General features: G+C 45.6%; 1 protein-coding gene across 5 annotated transcripts in view; it reads left to right on the top strand.

Annotated features, from left to right (window-relative positions):
• The window catches only part of ENOX1 (ecto-NOX disulfide-thiol exchanger 1), a 599,613-nt gene that overhangs the window by 562,416 nt on the left and 14,131 nt on the right, over window positions 1–23,066 (top strand). For all 5 annotated transcript variants that reach the window (XM_062194137.1, XM_062194133.1, XM_062194135.1 and 2 more), the window contains one exon: window positions 15,772–15,874. In XM_062194137.1, the coding sequence (XP_062050121.1) occupies window positions 15,772–15,874 (103 nt within the window). The remainder of the gene's footprint in view (window positions 1–15,771; window positions 15,875–23,066) is intronic.

Here is a 23,066-nt window from a genome sequence, read left to right as displayed (position 1 = left end):
CTCTGGCCCAGAGGCTGATGACGAAGATGTATGGATTTGTTTTCCATTATGATTATTCATGTCTGGGGGGGCAAGGGTTTTACACATTATCATGTATTAATAATAATGATACAGCGGATTGGTGCCGGCTTAGCTGGGTATTCTTAAGAGAGCTGGCAATTGCTTTTTAAGAAGCAGTATATCTTGTCCTAAAAGTGTTTTTAAAAAAGTATGTCTGAAGCTTGCAAATTACAGTAAAGAATACAGAAGTAACGAAAAATAACGTAGTGTGTCATTACTCAGAGATAAGCACTGTTAACATTTCATTTTAGTTACGTCCAGTCATGTACATACATGTGACTGGAGGGGAAAACCCATCAATAACAAATACCATCGTATTGTCCTAAGCGTGGTACCTTTCAGATTCCTCATTGTATCGTAACTATTTTTCTTGTCACCAAATGTTCCTCCGAGACGTGATTCTTAACGGCTGTATCAGAACCACACTCCCCTGTGTTAGGCATCCACGGTCCCATTTATTTGCTGTTATAAATAATGCTGTGATAAGCACGCCCCCTCGTCTTGGGTCCATCTCTCCTGTTTGCTTCTGGGGAGGGGGAGGGGGCACTGTGCATCAGTAGTGGTGTCATGGGGTCTGTCAGGGAGCCTGGCCTTCAGAGTGTTGGTGTGGCAGCTGCACCTTCATGGTACCCAGCAGTCATCCCAGCGGACCCACTAGAAGACATGCCATGTCTTATGATCCACCCTTTCGCCTTAGTTGCCAGTCACCTAGCTTACAGTGTGTTTCTATTGCTTTCCTGTTGCTTTATGTTTTACTGAGCACTAGCAGCACCTTGTCTGGTATTCTAGAAGTCTCCAAACAGATCAACCTGTGTCCCTGCCAGCTCACGCCCAGGAGAGAAGTTTCCTGAAGGCTAACTTCAACCCCTCAGGGCCAGAAACTGAAGTCAGCTGCAAAACCTTGGTTGCCATGAGGGCTTGCAGTTTAGGCTCCGTACCTGCTGAGTGCAAATTAGGTTTTTCTCTGCATTTGGAACCGGGTATATTAATGACAGATGTAGCCAAGTTTACAACTAACGGCATGGAGCCAAGTTTAAGCTAGCTCTCATCCCAGTTCCTTTAGGGATTTCAGGGATTCCAGCCCCAACTTCCTTTCCTGGAAGGTGCAGGTGTGCATTTCCTCATGATTTCTGTCTCTGAGCTGCCTCCTCGTCCCTGCAAATGCCAAATAAGTAGCCTGACCCTTGGTAACTACTGGTAAGCAACACCAAAAGCTGACATTTAAAAATACACAAGCTGTCCCTACCGTCCGCCTTGCTTGATGACCTTCCTTCAAATGGCGTCACCACCTGTGAGCCTAACATTTGTGAGTTTACGAGAACATGGATGGGGAGGGAGGGATTGGGAGAAATACAAGTGTATCTAAGAGGGAAGGCACGAAGCACCAGCTTAAGCCTGCAGCGGGTATAACAGTTTGCTCTAAAAGGTCTCTCTGTGTTTTGTCACCTCCCATCCTTGTGTCCATTATAGGAAGCTGCCACCCCCACACACCTGTGCTTGCACAACTCAGGCTCCCACGCTGGGGTTAAAGGAAGCCATGTGCAATCTGTCATGAGGTTGAATGGGTTACGGTGGAGGTTTCCACTGTCAGAGTGCCCTTCCCACCCACCAATAAGACCACAGCACGGAAGAGAAAAGGCTTTCCGGTTTTTTCCTTGTGGAAAGTCAATCCTCAGAGCTGTCTTTAAATCTGTCGGGGTAAAGTCGTTAAGAGAGTGGGGAAGAGACAGGGTAAAGTCGTTAAGAGAGTGGGGAAGAGACAGCTGTGCATAGGCCAAAAGCCATCGTTCCTCGTGTCCGTTAACAATGCATAGGAGGGAAGCGTTGCAGGTGCCGGGTTAGTTCCCAGTGGCTTTCATCCTTAGGCAGGTAAGCCCGAGAGGCGAAAGGACCAGCTGATCAGCCCCTCAGGTGAGAAGGAAAACAAAGCACTGCACGGACAGTTGGACCCTATACTCAGCTCCATCTCTCTTCCTGCAATGGCTTGCTGCCTGGTCTGAAGGGTCCCGGTCTGGAACCAGAAAAGAGGAGCCAGGACAGCAAGGGGCAGCCTGGCAGGTTTACAGCTTCCCTGGCCAGTCCCAGGGGCTTCGGCCTCAGGGGAGATGAGCCCCAGCCTGCAGAGATGCCCCAGGCTTGCACAGGGCCCTCAGCTTAGGTTCCAACACCGCCTGCTCTCTATTTTGCACTCCGCAAGCCCACAAATGTTCCTGGAGGGAGGCAGCAGGGTGTAGGGATTTGGAACCCATCTGGGTGCTAAGGAGCCTGGTTTCCATCCTGGCTCTGCCACTTACTGCCCTGGGGGACCCTGAGGAATGCACCGCACCCCTGCACTGGTTCTCCACCTCCATGAAGGTCATTATCACAGCCACCTCGCAGGGCTCCCAGAGCCTGCTCCATGGTGCTGAGATGGTCTGCTGTGCTGCCTATTGTCATTCCTCGGCCCCGCCTGCAGCCGGCGCTGTGCTGGGTGCCAGAGAGCCACTGGTGAGTGACAGAGACGCGGTCCCTGCTCCCAGCAAAGCTGACTTCTTTGTCCTCATGCCCTGCCCTTCCCAAACTTGCTGGTCCTGCTTCATCCCACCAGGAGTCAGTCTGTCAGTGTCGCGGGGGGCACGCTGGGCTTGGGGCGCCTCTCTGGAGGCAGAACAGTTACTGGAAGGATCAGCTCCATAAGTGTCCAGGAGGAGCCCAGTGGCAATGAGGCGCAAGGTACATAAAGAGCTTTAAGGTACCCAAAAACCCAGCTGGGAAGCCAACAGCCGCTTTGTCATCCCTGCAGAGAGAGACAGACCCATGTTAAGAGTCACCTGAGGTCACCCTTGCCTTAGAGGCCTTAAATTAGGAAGCTGCACTCTTGGTGGACGCACCGCTCCTGGCAGCTGGAAAGGTCTCTGACTACAAGAGATCATGTCGGGACACCCCCAGCCCAGCTTGCACCAGAGCTCCAAGGGGGGATCCCAGAGGAAATGGCTGTCAGCATGGGTGGGACTGGCCCCGTTGTGCAGCCAGCGCCCAGGAGAAGCTTCCTTCCCGAGGACCTCAGCGCCAGCAGCCAGAGCCTTTCCACAGCTGGAGCACAGGGCTGCTCTGTCCCCTCTGGCAGGACAGGAGTTGGTAGCACCTGCTGGGCCATGAGTGGATTTGGAGCATGTAACAGGATTAGCACCTGTTTAATAAAGCTGACAGGCTGAGTCTAGAGACGTGAGAATACGTTCTACCTCCAGGCCAGCTAGAGGAAGAACAGGCATAGGAAATAAGAATTCTAGCACAGTGTGAAATGGTCTGACATGGACACAGATACCTGTGTAGGTAAAACCGAGACCTGAGCAGCAGTTACCCATTTGGAAGGCAAACTAGTCTTCCCCGGAAAGATCTGCAGTAATCCGACCTGATGTAAAAGCAAAAGCAGATCAGAACCTTTCATGGAGCCAATGCTATGTGCATTTAAATACACATAAATACTTTCAAGAGTTTCCTTTTTGTGTGTTTGGAAAAGTTGGAAATGCAGAAAAGCATGAATAATAAAAATCACCATCTGCAATCTCCCCACTCAGAAATTAGTGTTTCCACTTCTCGGTAATTCCTCTATCTCTGGGTGTGTGCACACATCTACATTTATAGCACACTTAACGCATATCATCTAGTCAACTTTACAGCCTACATTTTTCCTTTATAAATCACAAGCATTCCCCCGTGTTGCTAAATAGGTGTTCTTAATGTGATTTTTAATGACTGGCTAATATTTCATGCTTCAGATGCACTCTAGCTTATTTTATCAGTGTCTGCTGTGGCGCTTCCAAATATCATTTGTTTTCACTGTCACGGGTAGCATGCAGTGAATGTAGCCTAACAGTGTGCTGGTTAATTCATCTACCACTTAAGCACCTTATAACTGGGGAAGCGTTTGTGCTTGATCGGGATGTAGGGATAGATCAAGATCCCCTGACTCTTTAGAAGGAGGAAAGCCCAGCCCCTATTTGTTAAGTGATAAAATAAACAGTCTGTGCTAATGTCTGGATATTACCACATAGAGAAGATACTGAGGTCCTCAACAGATAAAGAAAATGACTTTCAAGAATATTCATAAATTAAAGAGAAAGGCAAATTCTGCATGCCTCCTAAGTAGTTTAAAGAACAATAGTTGCATCCTTGTATACAGTGTAGGGGTCTTGTCCTTTGACCTCTAGGTCAGACTTCTTCATGGCTGAGGGGTTGTAGAGCCTGCGCTGTGTTATGGCTCCAAAGCTAATTGGATCAGGACACCATTACCCAGATGAGGCTTGTTTACCGTCTCAAGAGGATCTGTGAGACTGACAAGAGTGATTGATGAAAAGTTAACAAAATGAGTCCTAACCCCAACCAGAGAATGAAGCTTTCATTTCTAATTATGGCCAACAAGTGACATGCAAGCTCCAAACCATCAGCAAACATACAGACATGACTTGAATGCAACAATATCATTTGGAAGTCCAATCAACCCAGAGGGCTCCCTCACCCTGTCCCTACCTCCCAACACAAAGCATAGTACACCTGATGTCCTGACCAAAAACGATCAGGAGGAATAATTAATGGCACTCATGACAGGGACTGGGAACCCCAGAGATGCAGAGACAGATTGCTGTAGTGCCTCGTGCAGCCAGTAGGGGAGAGCAGGGAGCCCTAGTTGACTTGAGCACTTCTGGATCCACAGAGCTGGTGCCAGGATGGGAGGTCTGTACCCAGAAAGGGGCAAGGAAGCCCCAACAGGTGAACTTTCTGCTCCTCATTCCTGTGTGTCCTAGATGTTTGCTTTTGTTATGTAGCATATTAGTTGTTCTGTAGTGATTTCCACACCCCGTAGTTTCTGCTAACCACACATGAGCCCAGAGAGAGGAGAGGTGTGAGGTGTACCAGGTGGGGCCGGCGCTGGTCTGACATGCCACCCTCAATGCTGCTGGCCCATCCGCATGAACCCCCTCTCAGCTCTGCCCAGCCCTCTGGGGACAGCTCTCTCTGCAACGCTGCAAAGGGCGGCCGTTTCTCTGTTTCTACGCTCACTGTTCATCCTCAGAGCTCATCCATCATATTGCCATGCAACGCACTGGACCCTGGCAACTCTTCCAGGCGATATGTATGAAGATGGCAAAGAACATACAAGTAAAAACAGGAAAAAGAGGGGGCCAGAAATATCCAGGACAAGAAGAGGTCCCTAAGTTCCATGGTGCTCTGCCACCCACCAGCCCTTCTCAGTGGACCCTGGTCCCTTGGAGCAACAGCTTTTCCCATCCTGCCACCCCCCTGCCTCTCCTGGTCACCAGATCTGCTCTCACCAAAGATGTGTTTACGGTGGCATGAACACCCACACCTCATGAAAAGCTGATCCAAAAATAAGGCTCTTGAATGCAAAGCGTAAAGCTCAGATGCCAATCAAAGCACCGGTGGGCTTTCTGGTGCGAAACGACAGATTGGATTTGGAAATGAAGATGTTTAAGCTGCCTACAATCAAATGAAGCATGCCCCGAGCCTTCCAGCCCCACCATTCTTCCCACTCTCCATGCCCTCTCTTCCCTTGATGAGGCCAAAAGGTGGGGCTGGCTCCTAGCACCATGGCCAGCACCAAGCGGCGACACCTGCCCTCCCTCCTGACCTTCCTTGAGATACCCGGACACCCTCTTTAAAGCCGCTGGGCATTTTTATCAAACCTCCAAGAAGGCTGCAGACCTCATTCTGGCGGCACTAAATCGAACCCAGAGTGTCACAAAGTTTCAGGAATTCAATAAGCCACACCTCGATGTGCTTGCCCTCTTGCAAGCAGACCAGCAGTTGAATTTGGAAAGAAAGATGTTGCCCAAAGGAAGAGGCACCCGTGGTTTTGAACTTCTTACTTTTCCACAGTTGCAGTCCCTGTGGGATGACAATGAGACTGTCCCTGAAAGAGGGGGTGCAGAGTTCTTAGTCACATAGGGGTCAGAGTCAGCAAGGTCATGGCCTGTCACCCTCTCTCCGAGGCAACATCAGAGAGACGGGAAGGCAGTCCTCCTCCAGATGTGTGCCTGCAGCTTTCCCAAAATTCCACAGGTTTCCCCTGAAAGGACTCACCAGCCTTGGCACACTTAGTAGATTTTTTTCCCCAGGTTTTTGGTTGATTGAATTTTTAATTGTTTTCAAGAAAGTCCTTGAAGCCCCAGCCTTCCCAGCCCTGAATTTGCCCTTGTCAGGGAGATTTGTGGCCATGTTGTTCAGTGTCACATCATTTCTGTTGTTATGCCAGCTTCCCCAAGGGATTCCACTATGGCTTTCCCTGTCTGGACAATTTCCAGATTGTTCAGTGTATGCTGATGAGCTACTTATGTTTATGAGACTTGCAGAATCTAATTTGCACAGGCAATTCCTTTCCATGCCAACTTTGAGAAAGACGGCTTGAAACTCTGAGAGATATCTACAGGCGCAAAATACACAAAGCCCCAACACCCATGTAGGTGTCATTCCCTGTCCCCTGGCACTACATGTCATTACATCCCAATAGGCACACGTGTGTGACATACAAGCCTCACAGCTATAAGCGTGTTTACCACCCGTGCTGTTTTCTGGGACAGTATTCAGATTAGTCGCCTTGGTAGGAAAGAATAATGATTGCTCTGGTATTGAAAACAGCTACAGGCCTGGTAGCCTGAAAAATGGCTTCAGTTAACAGGTCAAATTCAGCGAGGTGCACCATTCATTAAAAATTCTAAATAATTAGATTCTTTATTGATAACTCCGCTTCCTCCATCTATCATGTCATCCTCTTTGCCTATAATGCAAAATTTGCCTATTTTTTAAGTCCAGCTCAATTCTCATTTCTTGGGGCTTTACCCTAAAATCAGCCCAAATCAATCATCATCTTCTCCAGAGTCCCACAGGATTTATCATCATTCCAACCATCTTGAACAACCCGTTAGGAGAGGCTCCTGTTTCCAACTCTGTGGCATTTCCTTAGAGCAGTGAATTTGTATATGTCCTGTGCAGAACCTAACCCAAGAATGAGCCTATGTTCGTGGGTATGTTTGTAATATCAGGATCTTCCAAAAGTTCATGGAAAGTGATCATGAAAAAACTATGCAAGTGTTTTACACGAAAATAAATTCATCTTGTAACTCCATTTTCATGAAGTTTTTGGAAGCACTCTTTGTACTAATCAATTGCAGATGGCATTGATATATGAATTCCAATAGGCCACAGATGGCTCTCTGAAGCTGTTGGCTTGGCTTGGCTTGGCTTGGCTTGGCTTGGCTTGGCTGGGTGAGCTGAGCAAACTCTTCTGGACATTGTCTGAAGATATTCTCAACCATTAACATGGTTTCATCCCACTTAACTTTATGATGTGTCTCATAGACTGGGGAAGTCAGAATTGAGGTGGCGGGAGTCACCTCATCCAGCGTCCTTCTTTGACAGATTGTGATTTATCTGTGTTTTCTCATCCAATTGCTGTGTTTCTGTGGCTCTTCCATTCTCCAACACGATACTCCTCAAACTTCACTAAGAAATGCATTCAGAGAGCTTTCCAAGGCACAGCTGCTGGACCACACCCTACAGGTTCCAGTTGGGGCGGCTTAAACAGGGGGGCCTAAGAATTTGCATTTCTAAGAAGCTCCCAGCCCACAGATCACATGAGTGACATCATTGGCTGCTGTCCAGCCCAGGCCACATTAGGTGCCACTCTGGACTTCTGTGGCACCCATGGCCTTCTCTTGTCACAGTTTCTGTCACACCGTGTTTTAATGTATATCACAAGCCTGATGGCCCTCACACCTCTCACATCTTTTGAGAGCAGGAACTACTGTTACTCTCTTCTCATTGTCTAACTCCAGTAGAGTAGATGCTCAATGAAAGAATGGCAGATGCCCAATAAATTCCAATCGAATTGTGCTGAATGGACATGTCCAGATACTTGATTTAGTCCAAATGTTAAACTTGGCTGCTGTTCAACCCTTCAGAAAGAAAATACACAGTTAGTAATTGCCTTACTGTGGTTCCTGAGAAATGACATCATTTTGGAGAATGTGCAAAAGGTTGGTGGAGCCACAACTGGCTGCTCCCGGTCAGGTCCATCCAAAGCCAGGGGCTGGGCAGTGCCATGTAGCAGCCACAGTGCCATCTGTCGGGAGCACAGCTGGGAGTGCACTGCCTGCTCAGGAGACAGCGGTGCGACTGCAAAGGGAGCTCACCCAAGGCCGGCCACAGGCTTCTCAGTAAGGAAGAGGACTTACAGAAAGGTGAAGGTACAGAAGCTTGTGTCTCCCTGAGGAGTGACATAGGCAGAAGGCAGCAGGGACTACCATCCCTAGAGTCTGACTGCCACCACTGCCTTCCAAATGTATGAACCTGAAAAACCTACTTACCCTTTCTTGTGCCTCAGTTTCTCATCTGCAGCATGGGGATAATTACAGTACCAGCACCTGTCATCCACCAGGTACCCAGAGATAACTATCAGTAGTTGTCATCACGGTTGTTTGCATTCTTGGCTTTTTGTTTGGAAGACTTCGAATGCAACGTCTCTCACACACCCTGTGGCACCACTCATGTTCTTGGACTATCTCCCATGTGTGGCATATCCAAGAAAGCAGTGAGGAGAGAGAATTCCACTTGTGTGTGTTGGGAGGGGTTGTTTAATGTTTACTAAGATCTCACAAAATGAGCCAGCCAACCTTATGGAATTCTATTCTACCTTAGTAATAAACAAGTGCCTCTTTCCCCATTCATCAGGTTGCATCCCAGCTATTCCCGTGACCTAATTTACCAATGTAAAGCTAAAAAAAAAACCCTCTAAATTTTAATATTATCATTAGTAGCGTAAAACTCAGCAGGTGAAAATTATGATAGTGGGTAGCTTGTAGCAGAGAAAAATAAGAAATGTCATACTGAGAAATGAACTGAGAAAATAACATGCCAAGAGCACCATAATACAATTAATCTTTAACCAGTAACAGAGTCAGTATCACACCAGATAAATCAAGCCGACTAATTCTGGATGCACACACATACATTTAAAAAAAAGCATTTCACTTTTGTTTCTTATGTTTGCTGCTCCATTTTTATTGGTTAAGATTTTTCATGTCAATACTTTTGCAAGCTCTGAAGGATGTGGACTTGCACATACAGTGGTGTGGGTTACCTTATTTTTTTAAATGTATTGAATAGAAACAGCTATTTTCAAGATCAAGTATGTTTTTTTCATTTGGTGATGTCTACAGTAGCATATAGTAAAACTGAAAATAAAATGCTACAACTTTCACTTTAAATAATGGATAGTTGTTGGGATGCAAAGGAATTTTTGTCTCATTTTTAGATCATTTTTATTTAAACTTGCTCTCACAAAGCTAGCCTGAAAGGAAGTCAGTTAATTGCCAGCTTGAGACCACAGTTTAAGCGTGGTGCTAACTGTGATAGTCATAATTAAGCTATGACCCAGGCAGCAGCGATGCTCATGGTATTTAATTGGAAGAAATTAAGAAATTCAAATTACTCTTTCCTGTCAGTGCCTTTGTTCTTTTTGTGAAATATTGTAGTTTGGAGTTTATGTGTAGGATAATCCTATTTTGCAAACAAGAATTGCAGAACAATAATATATACATAGGCCACTATATACATACATATAAACACAGATGTAATACAGGTATATTGAAAGAATATCTATTTTGTATGTAGGAGGGAGGCTATATAGAAAACATAAGAGGCAACTATCTGTTAGTAGCATTTCTATCTAGGAAGTAGAACTTTAGTTAACTTTCACTTTCTTTGTACTAATAATTACACATTTTCTATATGAGTATATACAAGTATATGTTATATTTATAATGAGAAAACCAAAAGTGTTATTAAAGAATTAAAGTGAACTAGAGAGATGTCTTAGATTTTGGAAATGAAATGAAACAGGTTATATGCTTACATCTTGGGCTCCAAAAATATATTTAAATTAAAAACATGGGAAGTGTTAGTAATAGAGACAAGCTAAAACTTAACTTCTTTTCCTCCTTCAGTCCAAGAGAGAAAAGAAAGTATGCTACTTTAAAATGAGGCCAGAGCACTCGCGTGTAGGGACCCGTGGGAGGGTGCTGTGCTGGGGAGCGAGGAACTGCTGCTGTGTGCAGAAGTGGCCACGCCAGTGCCAGGGGCTCTCGTGGAGGATGCAAGAGCCCTGTTCATGGCTCTGCTGGGCAACACAAGTGTGCACAGAAGTGTGCGAGACCATGCACAAGATGCGCTAGGGGGGACAGCCCAGGCGCTCTCCTGAGCCCACCTTTCCTACTTGCAGCTACCTCTCCAAGGCCTCAGAGCCAATAGTTCTAAACTCTCAGAGCCAGTGCGTCTAAATCTCTGTGACTTTCGATTCCAGTGTCATCCTGACCTGCCAGTCAGCCGGACTCCATTTGTTTAAATTGTGTGTTTTGTTTTGTTTTTTAAGATTTACTTATTTATTTCAAAGTCAGAGTTACACAGAGAGAGAAGGAGAGGCAGAGAGAAAGAGGTCTTCCATCCACTGGTTCATTCTCCAAATGGCCACAATGGCCGGAGCTGCGCTGATCCGAAACCAGGAGCCAGGAGCTTCTTCCAGGTCTTCTCCCACATGGATGCAGGGGCCCAAGGACTTGGGCCATCTTCTACTGCTTTCCCAGGCCACAGCAGAGAGCTGGATCAGAAGAGGAGCAGCCAGGACATGAACAGGCGCCCATATGGGATGCCGGCACTGCAGGCAGAGACTTAGCCTACTGTGCTGACCCCTGTGTAGTGCTCTTTTGACTGTGGCCTTCTTTGCCCACATCTTCCAAACCAGGAGAGCCTACATACTACTTCATGGAGCAGACATGGAATTTTGGAGCAGGAACATGCTGTAGGGATCATCTCCTCCCAAAAATTTAAAAAAAAAAAAAATCCCTCTTTTTACAAAGGAAACAAAATAAAAAAGGATAGCAAGTCAGTGGCAATTGGAACCTATTTTCTCTGTGAAAATCCTTCATCTTTTTCAATATTCCAGACCAATGTTGTGGGCCATCCCTTCCTTTTTCAGTGTCTGGATGTCTGCTACATGCCAGTCAATGGCTCATAAAGGAAAGTGTGAGAGTTACCTGTGTTCTCCCTCCTCCTGCAACCACAGTTCAGACTCCATGAAGAATCGCTTGAAGGTTATTGGAGACTGGCATGTTGCTGGATGCACTGCTTTTAGTACTTCTCAAATGTGTGAGCAAGGGCTAAGGGAGTAGCTGATCGGCATCTTAACTCCGATCTACAGCACCCCCAGTTCTGTGAAGTGTGATGTTTAAGAATAGGGACTGTGGGCAAACAGCAAGACCAGACCAGGGGACAAAGAAGGCCGAAAAGGAATGCTAGCCATGTCATGTGTGGTGCTGCAGAAGTGGGAGGTGACGTGGCAAATGTTTGCCATGTAGATCATGTCGGTTGTCCCATTCACCAGGCATTAGCCCCCTGCAGCCCGCCAGACCTTGAAGGGCCAATGGGGAGTCACACCGTGCCAGTCTCCTATTTAGGGAGTGCATGTTAAGGCAGAGGGTGTTACTTGGTATATTCCTTAGTGAAGTGTTCATGGTCTGGCTCTGCTTTCGTAACTTCCTTCAAAATGACACCTTCATGTCATTAGATTTATTTCTTAATTATAAGGAAAGCGGTACAAGAACATTGGCATAGAAAACCAGGAAAATGGAAAATACTCGTTATTTGGCTACAACCACATTATCAGTTTCGCATAGGTATCTTTATGACTGTAGACAAACCCCAAGTGTGTATCCAGCACCTGCTCTGAATCTAGCCAGTTCTGTAATTAATAGAAGTGAATACCGATGGTCCCCAACATATGCCCAGAGTTTCCAGTTGTCAGATTTGGTCCTCACAGCAACCCCGGTGGGTAGGCACTTGGTATTAACTGTGTTTTACATGACAGAAAAATTAAGGTTTAGAGAGCTGCTCCCGCTGTGTGTTTGCCATCAAAGTCAAGAAGTCCCTTGAATGAAAAGTTATTCCTGGAAGGGTTCTGGCCAGTGTCCCCTTGAATTTTTGTCACGTGCTGCCACCCTTCCTGGCTTCATCAGACTTATGCTTATGGATCTTATAATCCGAGCCTGCACATGGTAGGGAGTTGTGTTCCAGGAGAGGAGCACTGAGCTTGGGGAATCTACCCCTTTTATATCAAACATAAGCAAGCCTGCTCTTTGGCCCATATGCAAACGTCAAAGTTGCTTGCTGCACACACAGACCCAAGACACACCCCTAGAAAAAGAGCTGTCAGGGCAAGGCCTGGCTTCTAAGCTCCCAAACCTCTACTTCCCACCTCCCTCCCTGTACCATGACAAGATGCCATGGAAACCTCGGGATCAGCATTTCTAAAACTGAACACATCATCGTCTCCCAAGCTCGCTTCCTTCTTTGTCTTCGTATTCACCAAGGTACCTACTCCTTCCCAACGTTTATCTCATCCACCGCATCAGCAGATTTGTGTGTGTGTGTGTGTGTTTTTTTTTAAGTTCCACTTCTTAAATATCTCTTTTTGTCTGCACCGGGGCCCACTTCACTAGATGATATTGTGGATGTAAGTCTCTGGTTAGCGTGCCTGGGCGCACCTTTGGCTGTGGGGGAATGATACCTTCCCTCCTGGAGATCCTTGAGTCCCGTTTATCATGCAATGCAAGAACTCCTTGGAGCCCACGTGATCCTCTCATTGGCTCCTGTGCCACTTCCCAGCATGGTTCTCTTCCTGGAAGAGTCAGGAAATTGGCCTCATCTCCAGCCTTGACAGGACGCACTGCGTACAGAAGTACCCAAGGCCTGGCACGGCTCCTGAGTCTCGGCCCTCCAGACTATGTGGGAGCTGTCTCGAGCAGCGTGTCCACTCCACAGTCTCTGCTGAAGACTATGTAAGAGCACCTCATTTGTGGGTGACACAGCATAAGCCACAGTGTCCAGTCTCAAGGTCTGTTTCCTTAGAAGGTGGTTGGTTCTAGGACTTCCGTATGGTTCCGTCTTCATTTGCCCAACCCTAAACCATTACCGTAGCAGGAGTTACTAAGGAGGCTGTGTCTCAGTCCTTGAAGACATTGCTGGTTCAGTAGTTTGTGGGGACCCAGTTGAAAGTCTCCCTTCTTTACGACTCCAGCTTTAGACATGGGGACAGGTAATGACCAGCACTCTTGGGTCATCTCAGTCCCTTCCCCGCTTGCCAATCCCGACGCTGCCTGCTCTCTGTAGTCCGCTTCCCTCACTAAACCTGGATCCTCAACAATGTGGTAGCCCCAGGACACCACTCAGTCTTAGCAATTAACGCAGGCCTGTTGTCTGTTAAACCCTTGTGAGTAATTTCATTTGACTCCAATTATCATCCAGGCTGTGAACAGATCACCCTCTCCTGGAGATATTATTTCCACTTAGCTCGGAGGTTCATTACTGGTATTTTTTTTAGTGATGCAATCATCATCCTAGTTAATGTTCTTCCATGCTTTTTCCCCTAAACCTCTCTTGGGAGACAGTTGCAGAGCCTCTGCCTGCACTCTGCTTAGCAGTCTTACCCTCTCAGACGTGGAAGGCCTGTGCTGTGTCCCTGCAGGGGCTGTGTGCCCTCAGGGCATGCCACAGGTGGGACTCAGCAGGCTGCTAGACCCTGCCAGCCCAGAGAGAGGAAGTGTACACACACTCTTCTCCTCTGCTCTATGAGACATCTCTCTTGTCTCATCTGCTTTGATGGGACAAGCTCATCAAAAAATTCCATATGTTATTTCATCACAGAAGAAATTTCGATCCCCCTCCTTGTATCTCTATAAAATGTTCTAATCCCATCTGCATAAACCTTTGGATCTGTTCCATTTTAAAGTGCTTCACTGGGTTTCCACTGGGGCTGGCTCCCAGGATCTCTTCTTGTTGGAAGTATCAGAGCACCTTTTATCTCCTGTGGCCTCTTGAGGCTGTAATGTTTAGCACGTTCTCTAAACCCGTTTGGACCCTGTCCTCAAAGGGACGGTCCTACTGTCAGTCCCAGGCATCAGCTGATATCCCCTAGTCAGGCAGAATCTACCCTGTGAGCTGTCACAGCATCGCTGTGCTGCCTCAATTCTTTTATTTTACTCATCTTTCCCTCTCACCCAACCTTGCTCACTCAGTCTTCAGCAGGTGAGTCGAGCCTCCAAAATGCTCACCAGATAGGACCAACCACAATTTCACAGTTGAGTCGTCTTTCCTGGAAATTTCTAATAACCTCTGACTTATAAAACAGCAGCTTTAAAAGTTCAGCTAGACTCGTAGATATATATTAATTGGTATGTGCTGCGGTTTTGTTTTTTTTTTTTTCAGTACCTTCAAATGGGATGTGTGTGTTTGCATGCTTATGCTCCCCAAAGTTTCTATAGCCTTGTATCTGGCCAGTTTTGTTGAGTGGTATTCACTGGTTAAACATGTACTTCTTCCAGTCCTATGGATAATACCTGTGATACCATCTATCCAGACCAGCAAAGTTCTCCTATGTCCATTTGGCCATCCCAGCCTACCCGCCATCATTCCTAGAGATTCCCCACCGTGTGATGAAGCAGTACCCCTGACTCACAGTTCAGTCTGCTGGTCCTTTGAAATCATTGTCCTGCCAGTGAGACTCAACTTCCTCCTAAGTCAGCTCTCCCTTGTATGTGGATTAGATATCCAGATCATTTGACTTGCTGTTCAGTCACTCTCCATTTTGAGTCCTTATAGTAAGTCTGGGAGGAATGAATGAAATCTTAATTTTTAAATTAAAAAGTTCAAACAACTAAAAATACTCCACCCTCAGTGTTTTAGGTGTTATTGCCTTGTTGTACAATACTTCATTTTTAGTTTCCAAAGAAAAGAGTTTCCCAACCTTTGCTTTGTTTGCCTATTTCAGTTGTACGTGAGGATCCAGATCCACTCAACTTGAACATCCCTAATGCTTTTTTTTTTTAAGATTTATTTATTTTACTTGAAAGTCATAGTTACACACAGAGAAAGGGAGAGGCAGAGAGAGAGAGAGAGAGAGAGAGAGAGAGAGATCTTCCGTCTGCTAGTTCATTCCCCAAATGGCTGCAACAACTGGAGCTGTGCTGATCTGAAGCCAGGAGCTTCTTCCAGGTCTTCCATGTGGGTGCAGGGGTGCAAGGACTTGGGCCATCTTCTGCTTTCCCGGGCCATAGCAGAGAGCTGGATCGGAAGTGGAGCAGCCAGGACTCGAACCAGTGCCAATATGGGATGCTGGTGCTGAAGACCGGGGCTTTACTGGCTGTGCCACAGTACAGGCCCCGGCCCCCATCCCTAATACTTCTTTCTCAGTTTCTTTCCCAGTGGGTCCACGCACTCACTCAAATTACTAGCCTAGTATTTTAAGTCAGTCTGTTTTCTGAGAAAAAAAATTTATATTTGAAATAAAACTTGCTAAAGTAGCTACAGCCAAATAGAGTTTTAGTGAGCAATGTTTAATCAAAACATAGCCAAACTAAGATAACTTGTACGACGTTTTCCACTTGTGCAGAAAGGAACTAGGTTTGCTGGGAGCAGAAGCTAGAAGTCTAGGTTTTAGAATTGCTTTTCTACTGTTGAGCAGATATACTAACTATATATCAGATTTGATGTTCAGTTATAAAGGGAAATGGTCCCTTTATAGATTTGAAGGGAGCTGGCAGTTTTTACTGAAGTGCACAGAATCTGCATAAACACATGTATGGTTTTTGTCTTTTAACTTTATAGGAAATTAACGTGTTGACAGTAGCATTGGTCAATCAAGACCGAGAGAACAATATTGAGAAAAGGAGCCAAGGCTTGAAATCAGAAAAAGAAGCCCTGCTAATAGGTAAGGAAATTCTGTTTCCTTCATTTGTTCTCCCAAAGAATTCACTCCGTATACCTAATGATCATATCGTTAACCCTACTGTAAGTAAGAGTTCAACAAATAAATTAAGAGTGGGAATCCAAAAGAGAGGGAGAGGAAGGGTTGGAGCGTGGGGGAGGGTTGGGGGAGGGAATTCACCTCCAGCCTGTTACCAGTTTGAACACCTTTGCCTCTGGTCAGAAGTGAGGTTGAATTCATCGAGATTATGTTACTTAGATTTCAGATTGGTGGAATACGAACTAACGGGAGTTTTGCTTTTCTATAACCATATCATCCATATCATCAGTTGGTTGTCAGACATAAGACTGCATTCCAGAACACAAATTGATTTGCATCTCATAGATCACAAATCTGGCTTTTAAAGTTTGGACTTGTCACTTCTAGCTGGAGGCCAGGTGCGTTGTAGTCAAAAAGTTCCATAACGAGCCAGATCGCTCAGCCCAGGTGGAGCTTTGAGCCCCGAGACCCAGCTCTAAACCCCTTAGCAGAGTCCACATCCTAAGGTCAGCCCCAAGGACAGCCCTGTAATGCTGATGAAATCAGGGCATCCAGGGGCCTGCGCCGTGGCTCACTTGGCTAATCCTCCCGCCTACAGCACCAGAATCCCAAAAGGGTGCCGGGGTTCTAGTCCCGGTTGCTCCTCTTTCAGTCCAGCTCTCTGTTGTGGCCCGGGAAGGCAGTGGAGGATGGCCCAAGTGCTTGGGCACCTGCACCCGCATGGGAGACCAGGAGGAAGCACCTGGCTCCTGGCTATAGCGGCCATTTTGGGGGTAGACCAATGGAAGGAAGACCTTTCTCTCTGTCTCTCTCCCTCTCACTGTCCAACTCTGTTTGTCAAATAAATAAATAAAAAATCTTTTTAAAAAAAAAAGAAAGAAAAGAAATCAGGGCATCCAGACTTCTAGCCCTGGATGGTCTGACTGGCTTTTGTGTCCCAGTGTGGATGCATTGATGGAAGATGAACAAAAACAATGGCTCCTAGGGAGGGGAAAGAGGGTGGGGAAAGAAGTTTCTGTTTACCTGGAAGCATCCAGTTGCCCCACAAAGGCGTCTAGCCCAGCTTTTCCTTTAACTGTACCAGAGATAAAGCTCTGAAGGTTCTTCTGCTTTGTGTCATCATCAGTGTGGGTGGAAGTCATACCTCACTCTCATCAGGAAGAGTTCTTGGTGAAGACGTGTTGGCACTGCGCCTGGAACCCACCTTAGAAGGCTGCGGAAGGCTGTCTCTGAAACCCTCAAATCCAGAGAAAGAGAAGTCGCCGTCCTCACTCTGACACACAGCACCGATGCAGGCAGCGCCTCGGCGCTGACCCCAGCGTGGGGTTCCAAGTTTACCCTTGGCTCCTCCACGGCGTAGTGAAGGGTGAAGAGGGAGGCCATCGTACATGCGAGACAAATTGTTCTTCCGCAGTTCATTATCTGGCAAAAGCAGCACTCTGGTTGCACTTTCTGAATGCTGCATGTGCTCACCTCAAAGTGACAGGTGCACCGTGGTCTGTAGAAGCTGGCGCCGGAGGAATTAAATTCAAAAGATAGTCCAAACTTCATCCATCATATATAGATTTTTCAACTACAGGGTTATTGAATATGACATCAACTTAGAGATACACCAAGGAAAACCAATTATTTTTTCTCTCTGATGATATACAGCTGTAATAACATGCCAGGCACGAGTCTCAGAGACATGCCGACGTGCCATCCGTTCCCGGAGCCCAGAATGAACCCAGATGCAGTCGGTAACTGGATTTCCCTTCCGTCGGACAATGTGTCCGCCGACTCTCACAGCTGTTTTTCTTTCACTCAGTGTGACAAAGGTGCAACTTCTCCCATAATGCTTTTAGGGTATGAACAAAGCAGATAATGAGCTTCAGTAAAATTTGCCATTTTGTTTGCACGTAATTCTGACTACTTGAAGGTTTAAAAAATGGAAATAAGTGCTTGTTTTCATTGTACTTCCTCCCTCCGCCTCATATTGTGTTCTAGGGGGAGAACACCATTCGTTTACAGTACCTTCTAAAAAGTGGCTAGGTTATATACATATACATTTACATAGACATGTGTGTATGCATGTTGTTACTCTGCTGCCTAAAAAATTTTAAAATTATAAGAGCTACACACTGTACATTAACAGTACATAGGAAGGTTAGGTTACATTTATGTTACCTCTGCTGATGTCTCTTTTTAAAAAAAAATTTTTTAATTTTATTTGAAAGGTAGAGTTAGAGAAAGATCAATCTTCTGTCAGTTGGTTCATTCCTCAAATGGCTGAGTCACGGCCAGGCCAAAGCCAAAAGTCTGAAACTCCATGGCTGCCACATGTGTGGCAGGGACCCAAGTAGTTGAGCCACCTTCTGTAAGGAGCTGGATTGGAAGTGGAACAGCCGGGACTTTCACTAGTGCTCATATGGGATGCCACTGGTGTTGTAGGCAGTGGTTTAGTCCACTGTGCCACAGTGCCAGCCCCTGCTGATATCTTTAGTATGAAACAAATATTAGAAAATTAACTAATTCAAGTGCATTAAAAGAAAAGTATCAGTAAGTCAAGATCTTCAATAAAAAGAAACACATACAGTCAACTCAAAATTTTCCAGGACTTTCCCTAGGGTACTTATTTAGCATCTGAAGGTTGTGGCTGAGCAAAAGAGAACTGCAGAGTGACATTCATTTTGAATCGGTGCCTGAGAATGTTTAGGTAGAAAGGAGGCCAGGGACTTAACTGCTCGATGAAAATAAACCTGAGAGTTTCATTTTTCCCTTCAGTTCTCCATAGTCACACTTTTCTGACTATTTCACTCTATTTAATGATAGTTGGATAGCACATATGACTTCTTGCCCAAACTTACCTTCAGATTATCTATATACTTAAACTCTCTTGTAATCAACGAGAGAATGATCCTCCAAAATAATGCAATGGGCAAGAGTTTCTCAGACTGGCAAGTGAATCCTGCCAAAGTTTGAAGTTGCTCCTTGTCATTCAATGAGACTCTGTGCTAATTGGGTTTGGTCATTCATCCTTTGTAGATACTTGACTATTAGGGCCATAAAGAGCTCCCCTACAAGCTTCTGGGATCTAGATACACCGAGTATTAGAGAGAGAACTTCCTGAATCAGAACAAGAGAAAAGGGAGTTGCCAGTGCTGGGGCTCCTCTTTTCTGAAGAAATAATGTAGACTGAGTGGTTTTGGGAGTCCCCTGGCATGACTGGAGGCATCAGGGAGGCTCTTTGCAGTTTCTCTGGAGTCTTCCACTGGAATAGTCAGGTAGGAAGAGACGGCGCAGAGGGCATGTTCTCAGCCAGTCGAAGCCAGGAACACAGCAGAGAATCTTCCTCAATTTGGAAATAGTAACTGGCCAAGTCTTTATTGCATATACTGTCCACAATATATCCTCTATGCTAATATATTCAAATGACCAAAGACTCTCTTGGGGCACATAACTTTTCTATAGAAAATGAACATTGGCACAAATCTTGACCACCTAGAAGAAAAGAGGAGTGAGAAAGAAGCTATCCAACTACAGTCCATCCACAGCGAATATAAAACCGAGGCTAGAACTGCCTAAACAAGGAGCAGCCCTATTCGTTGTGATTAATTGTGGCACTGTTTTATTTGGGCAAAAATGTATACTCCACCCAGACATCCTCCATGACCAGTTTATAAAACTGGAGCCTTTATTCAGAGGCCTGTAAGTTGGTATTGATTAGAGAAGATCAATGGGATTTCATTGATAACATTATTTGGAGCAGAATCTTTCGAGAATTCAACCCATTCTGCCAAACTTTCCTCTTGACAACTAAAGGAGGTCAGGTGCTAATGTCCAACTTAAGTGAAGAAGAAAGGCCCTGGATTATGGAGTACTTATTTTGTAATCAATCTTTGGGAAGACACATGGACATGCAATTGTACCTTAAAAAATTAAAGTCTTATGGGGACATTTCAGGGTAGCATTTTATGTTTCATAACTCTTTAGTAACTGCACATTAGGTCAGCTTGACATTGCCCAATGTCTTTGCCAGAACTCCTAGTTCATTTCATATATGGCTCACCTGTTGGATTTGGCATGTGTTGAAGTTGTTTGAAAAAGAATAAATGTCTTTTTGATATGATACCAAACTTTGGAGCTGTACCACTAGATATCATTACAAAGGAGAATAAGTCAGAATTTTTTGGTTGATAAGCTAATAGTTCTGCAGGTATGTTAACATTGTAACTCTGAGTCCATATTCACTCTGTCTCCTCTTGCTTTTTACTGCAAACACAATAGATTTCCAATCCCAGCAGCTCTGATTGGCACCCTGTCGATGCTGGTCATCACTATAAACCCATCCAGATATAATTAAATCCTCTTAACAACTGCTACACTAAATGTTCTTGCACCCACATAAAACATTTAGTTGCACTTTCCATGACATTCTTGAAATACTCTTGTATCAATGTAATTCCTCTGCAGATCAAGACATACATAACGATGGGTCACCAAGACACTTCTTCCCTTCATGGCTTCTCACACCACCACTTCCGGCACTGTTACATCTCACACATGTGCATCCATCCGGTCAGTTTTGAAGTGTTCCTCTAATACATGGGTATTAGCAAGCAGATGAATGGAATGTGAAGAAATAACAGTGTAAGGAAGTTGAGCAGTGACTGGTTCCATGTTTCAGTGCACAGAGTTGAGGCTGTATTTAGGCTACACCTGGAAACTGTTCCTCTCTGAACACAAGTAACCATAAAGAAAGAGTCTTTGACCTAAATCGTGTTCCCAAGACACAAATGTCCATAGCAATAAATCAACAAATATTTGTCAAGATCTTATCATAAGAATGATCAGCCTTCGTGTGGAGAACAGTCACTGGAGCAGCCCGTTTCAAAGGCAGCATCTCTGGCCTCCCTCATACCAGTTCTGTTAATCATAGACCTTAGCGGAGGTGATACGGAAGCAGGTTCTTCTGGAATCGTGTTGTGAATAATACTTATCTGCCATATGCCACCACCCATGTTAGCTGATGCTGACACCATGATCTCCTCGCCCAAGCAGTTCCCAGATACCATGAGGAAAAGCAGTTAATTATGACAAAATGTGGTTTGTACCAAAATCAGAAAGAAGGGATGACTTACACTAAAGATGCCTTGTCAGAAGAAAGGACACTTGAGCTACTTCTTAAAGAATGTTTAGGGTTTTGATAGATAGATAAGGAAGTTGTCAAGAGAGATCCACAAAGAAAAATTTTCTGAAAGGCCTGTAGTCTGAGAGGTTTGATTGAAAAAAATCAAGGACTGGTATTATGGCACAGTCAGGTTGAGCTGCTACCTGTGACACTAATTACAACACCTGTATTGAATGCTGGTTCAAGTCCCGGCTGCTCTGCTTCCTATCCAGCTCCCTGCTAATACACCTGGGAAAGCAGCAAAGGATGGCCCAAGTACTTAGGCTCCTACCACCTACGTGGGAGACCCAGATGGAGTTCCAGGCTTCTTGCTTCAGCCTAGCCCAGCCCAGTTGTTGCCATTATGGACATTTGGGGAGTCAACCAGCAGATGGAAGACCTCTCTCTCTCTCTCTCTCTCTCTCTCTCTCTCTTTCTCTCTCTCTCTCTCCCTCCCACTCTCCCACTCTTCCACTCTTCCATTCTTCCATTCTTCCCCTCCCTCCCTCCCTCTTCCCCCTCCCATTTTCTCTCCCTACCCCATAACTCTACCTTTCAAATAAATAGAATAAATATTTTTTAAAAAGAAAAAATTAGGATTATTAAAAAAAAAAAAACTAACCAACCATATAAGATCAACTGTTAGACTTACAAAATAAGTGGAACAAAATGCTTTTTGGAAAATGAAATCTTTTAGAATCCCAAGGCCTGGGAAGCATCAGCCCAAGCCCCAAGTGTTGAGTCGGCCTGATCCCGGCCACTCACACCCTGACATCTCTCCATTTCCTGTCAGTGCACCTCCACTCTGCAGCTGCCCGCAGGCTGCTGGCCCCTGGAGGCTTACAGAGACACCTAGACGTCACACAGCTCTGCTGGCTCTCTAGTTAATGTCCATGGAGCCTTCACTTTCCTGTCTTTGAAGCCCTCAAACCCAGAGAAGCCAGTTCCTGTTCAGGCCTCTGATGGCCCCTAGCAAGATGCGACTGTGTCCAGAGATATGGCTGTTTCTCTGCAGGGCTGAGGTCTTGGGTGATCTCTGGTTGCCCCTCGGTCCCAGTGAGCTGAGGGGTCTCAGGCTCCTCTGAAGTTTCCCAGGAGAGACCACCAACCAGTGTGGATACAGAGGAAGTCGATCTCAGCCAGAATCTGCCGATGTGACACAGAGTTTGGAATGAAAACTCTAAACAACCAGAGGCAGGAGAGAGTATTCCAGTGGGATTCCATCTCTCAAAGCATTGAAAGAGGACAACATGCTGTCCTGACTGATGTACAGATTGATAATTTATTCTCATCAGGTAGTCAATGTAATTTTTGCAATAGGAGTTTCTAGGATCCAAAGATGGAAGAAGAATGGATTGGCCCTGTGACAAACCACAATGCCTTATGATCTCTAGGCAATCTGAGGTGAAGGGGAGATTCTGAGTATTTACAGGTTTGGTCTACCCTGTAATCACTTATCCACTGTGGCCCGAAGTCCTCATACAAAGTGTGGAGACTTGATTAAATGATCATTTTCAACTTAATATTCTGTAATCTATAAAGACTATCATGAAAGCCACATCGCCTCATACAGAGTGCCCTGTTATTTAAGTAGAGGAATATCTACATCCACATATAACCATGAACTTGTGCTCTTAAAACCAAAGAGAAGGAAAAGCCTATCTTGACCCCTTGACCTCTCTGAACCAACATCCCACTTCTCTGTTTCCCATGCAAAACATAACTTTCCCAAGCACGGTCCTCACCCATGGTCGGCTCTTCTTCCTCTCTCTGCGACCCACCACGGTCTGGCTTGCATCCTCACACCAAAACTCCTTTTGTCCTTAGGACCAGAGAACTTCATTGTGCCAGTTTCTCCACTCCATCTGACAGCTCACGTCTGGGAGTATGAGCACTCGCTCCTCCTTTCTTGACCATCACAATGCCACTCTTCCTTGTTGCCTCTGTCTCTCAGACCCCCTTGATGGCTGTTCCTCGGCTCATCCTCTGGTGTATGTAGGGCTTCAG

This window comes from Lepus europaeus, chromosome 6, assembly GCF_033115175.1.
Source record: "Lepus europaeus isolate LE1 chromosome 6, mLepTim1.pri, whole genome shotgun sequence".
NCBI lineage: Eukaryota > Metazoa > Chordata > Mammalia > Lagomorpha > Leporidae > Lepus > Lepus europaeus.
Note: the sequence above shows the minus strand (reverse complement) of the source record. Positions and strands in the feature narration are given on the sequence as shown.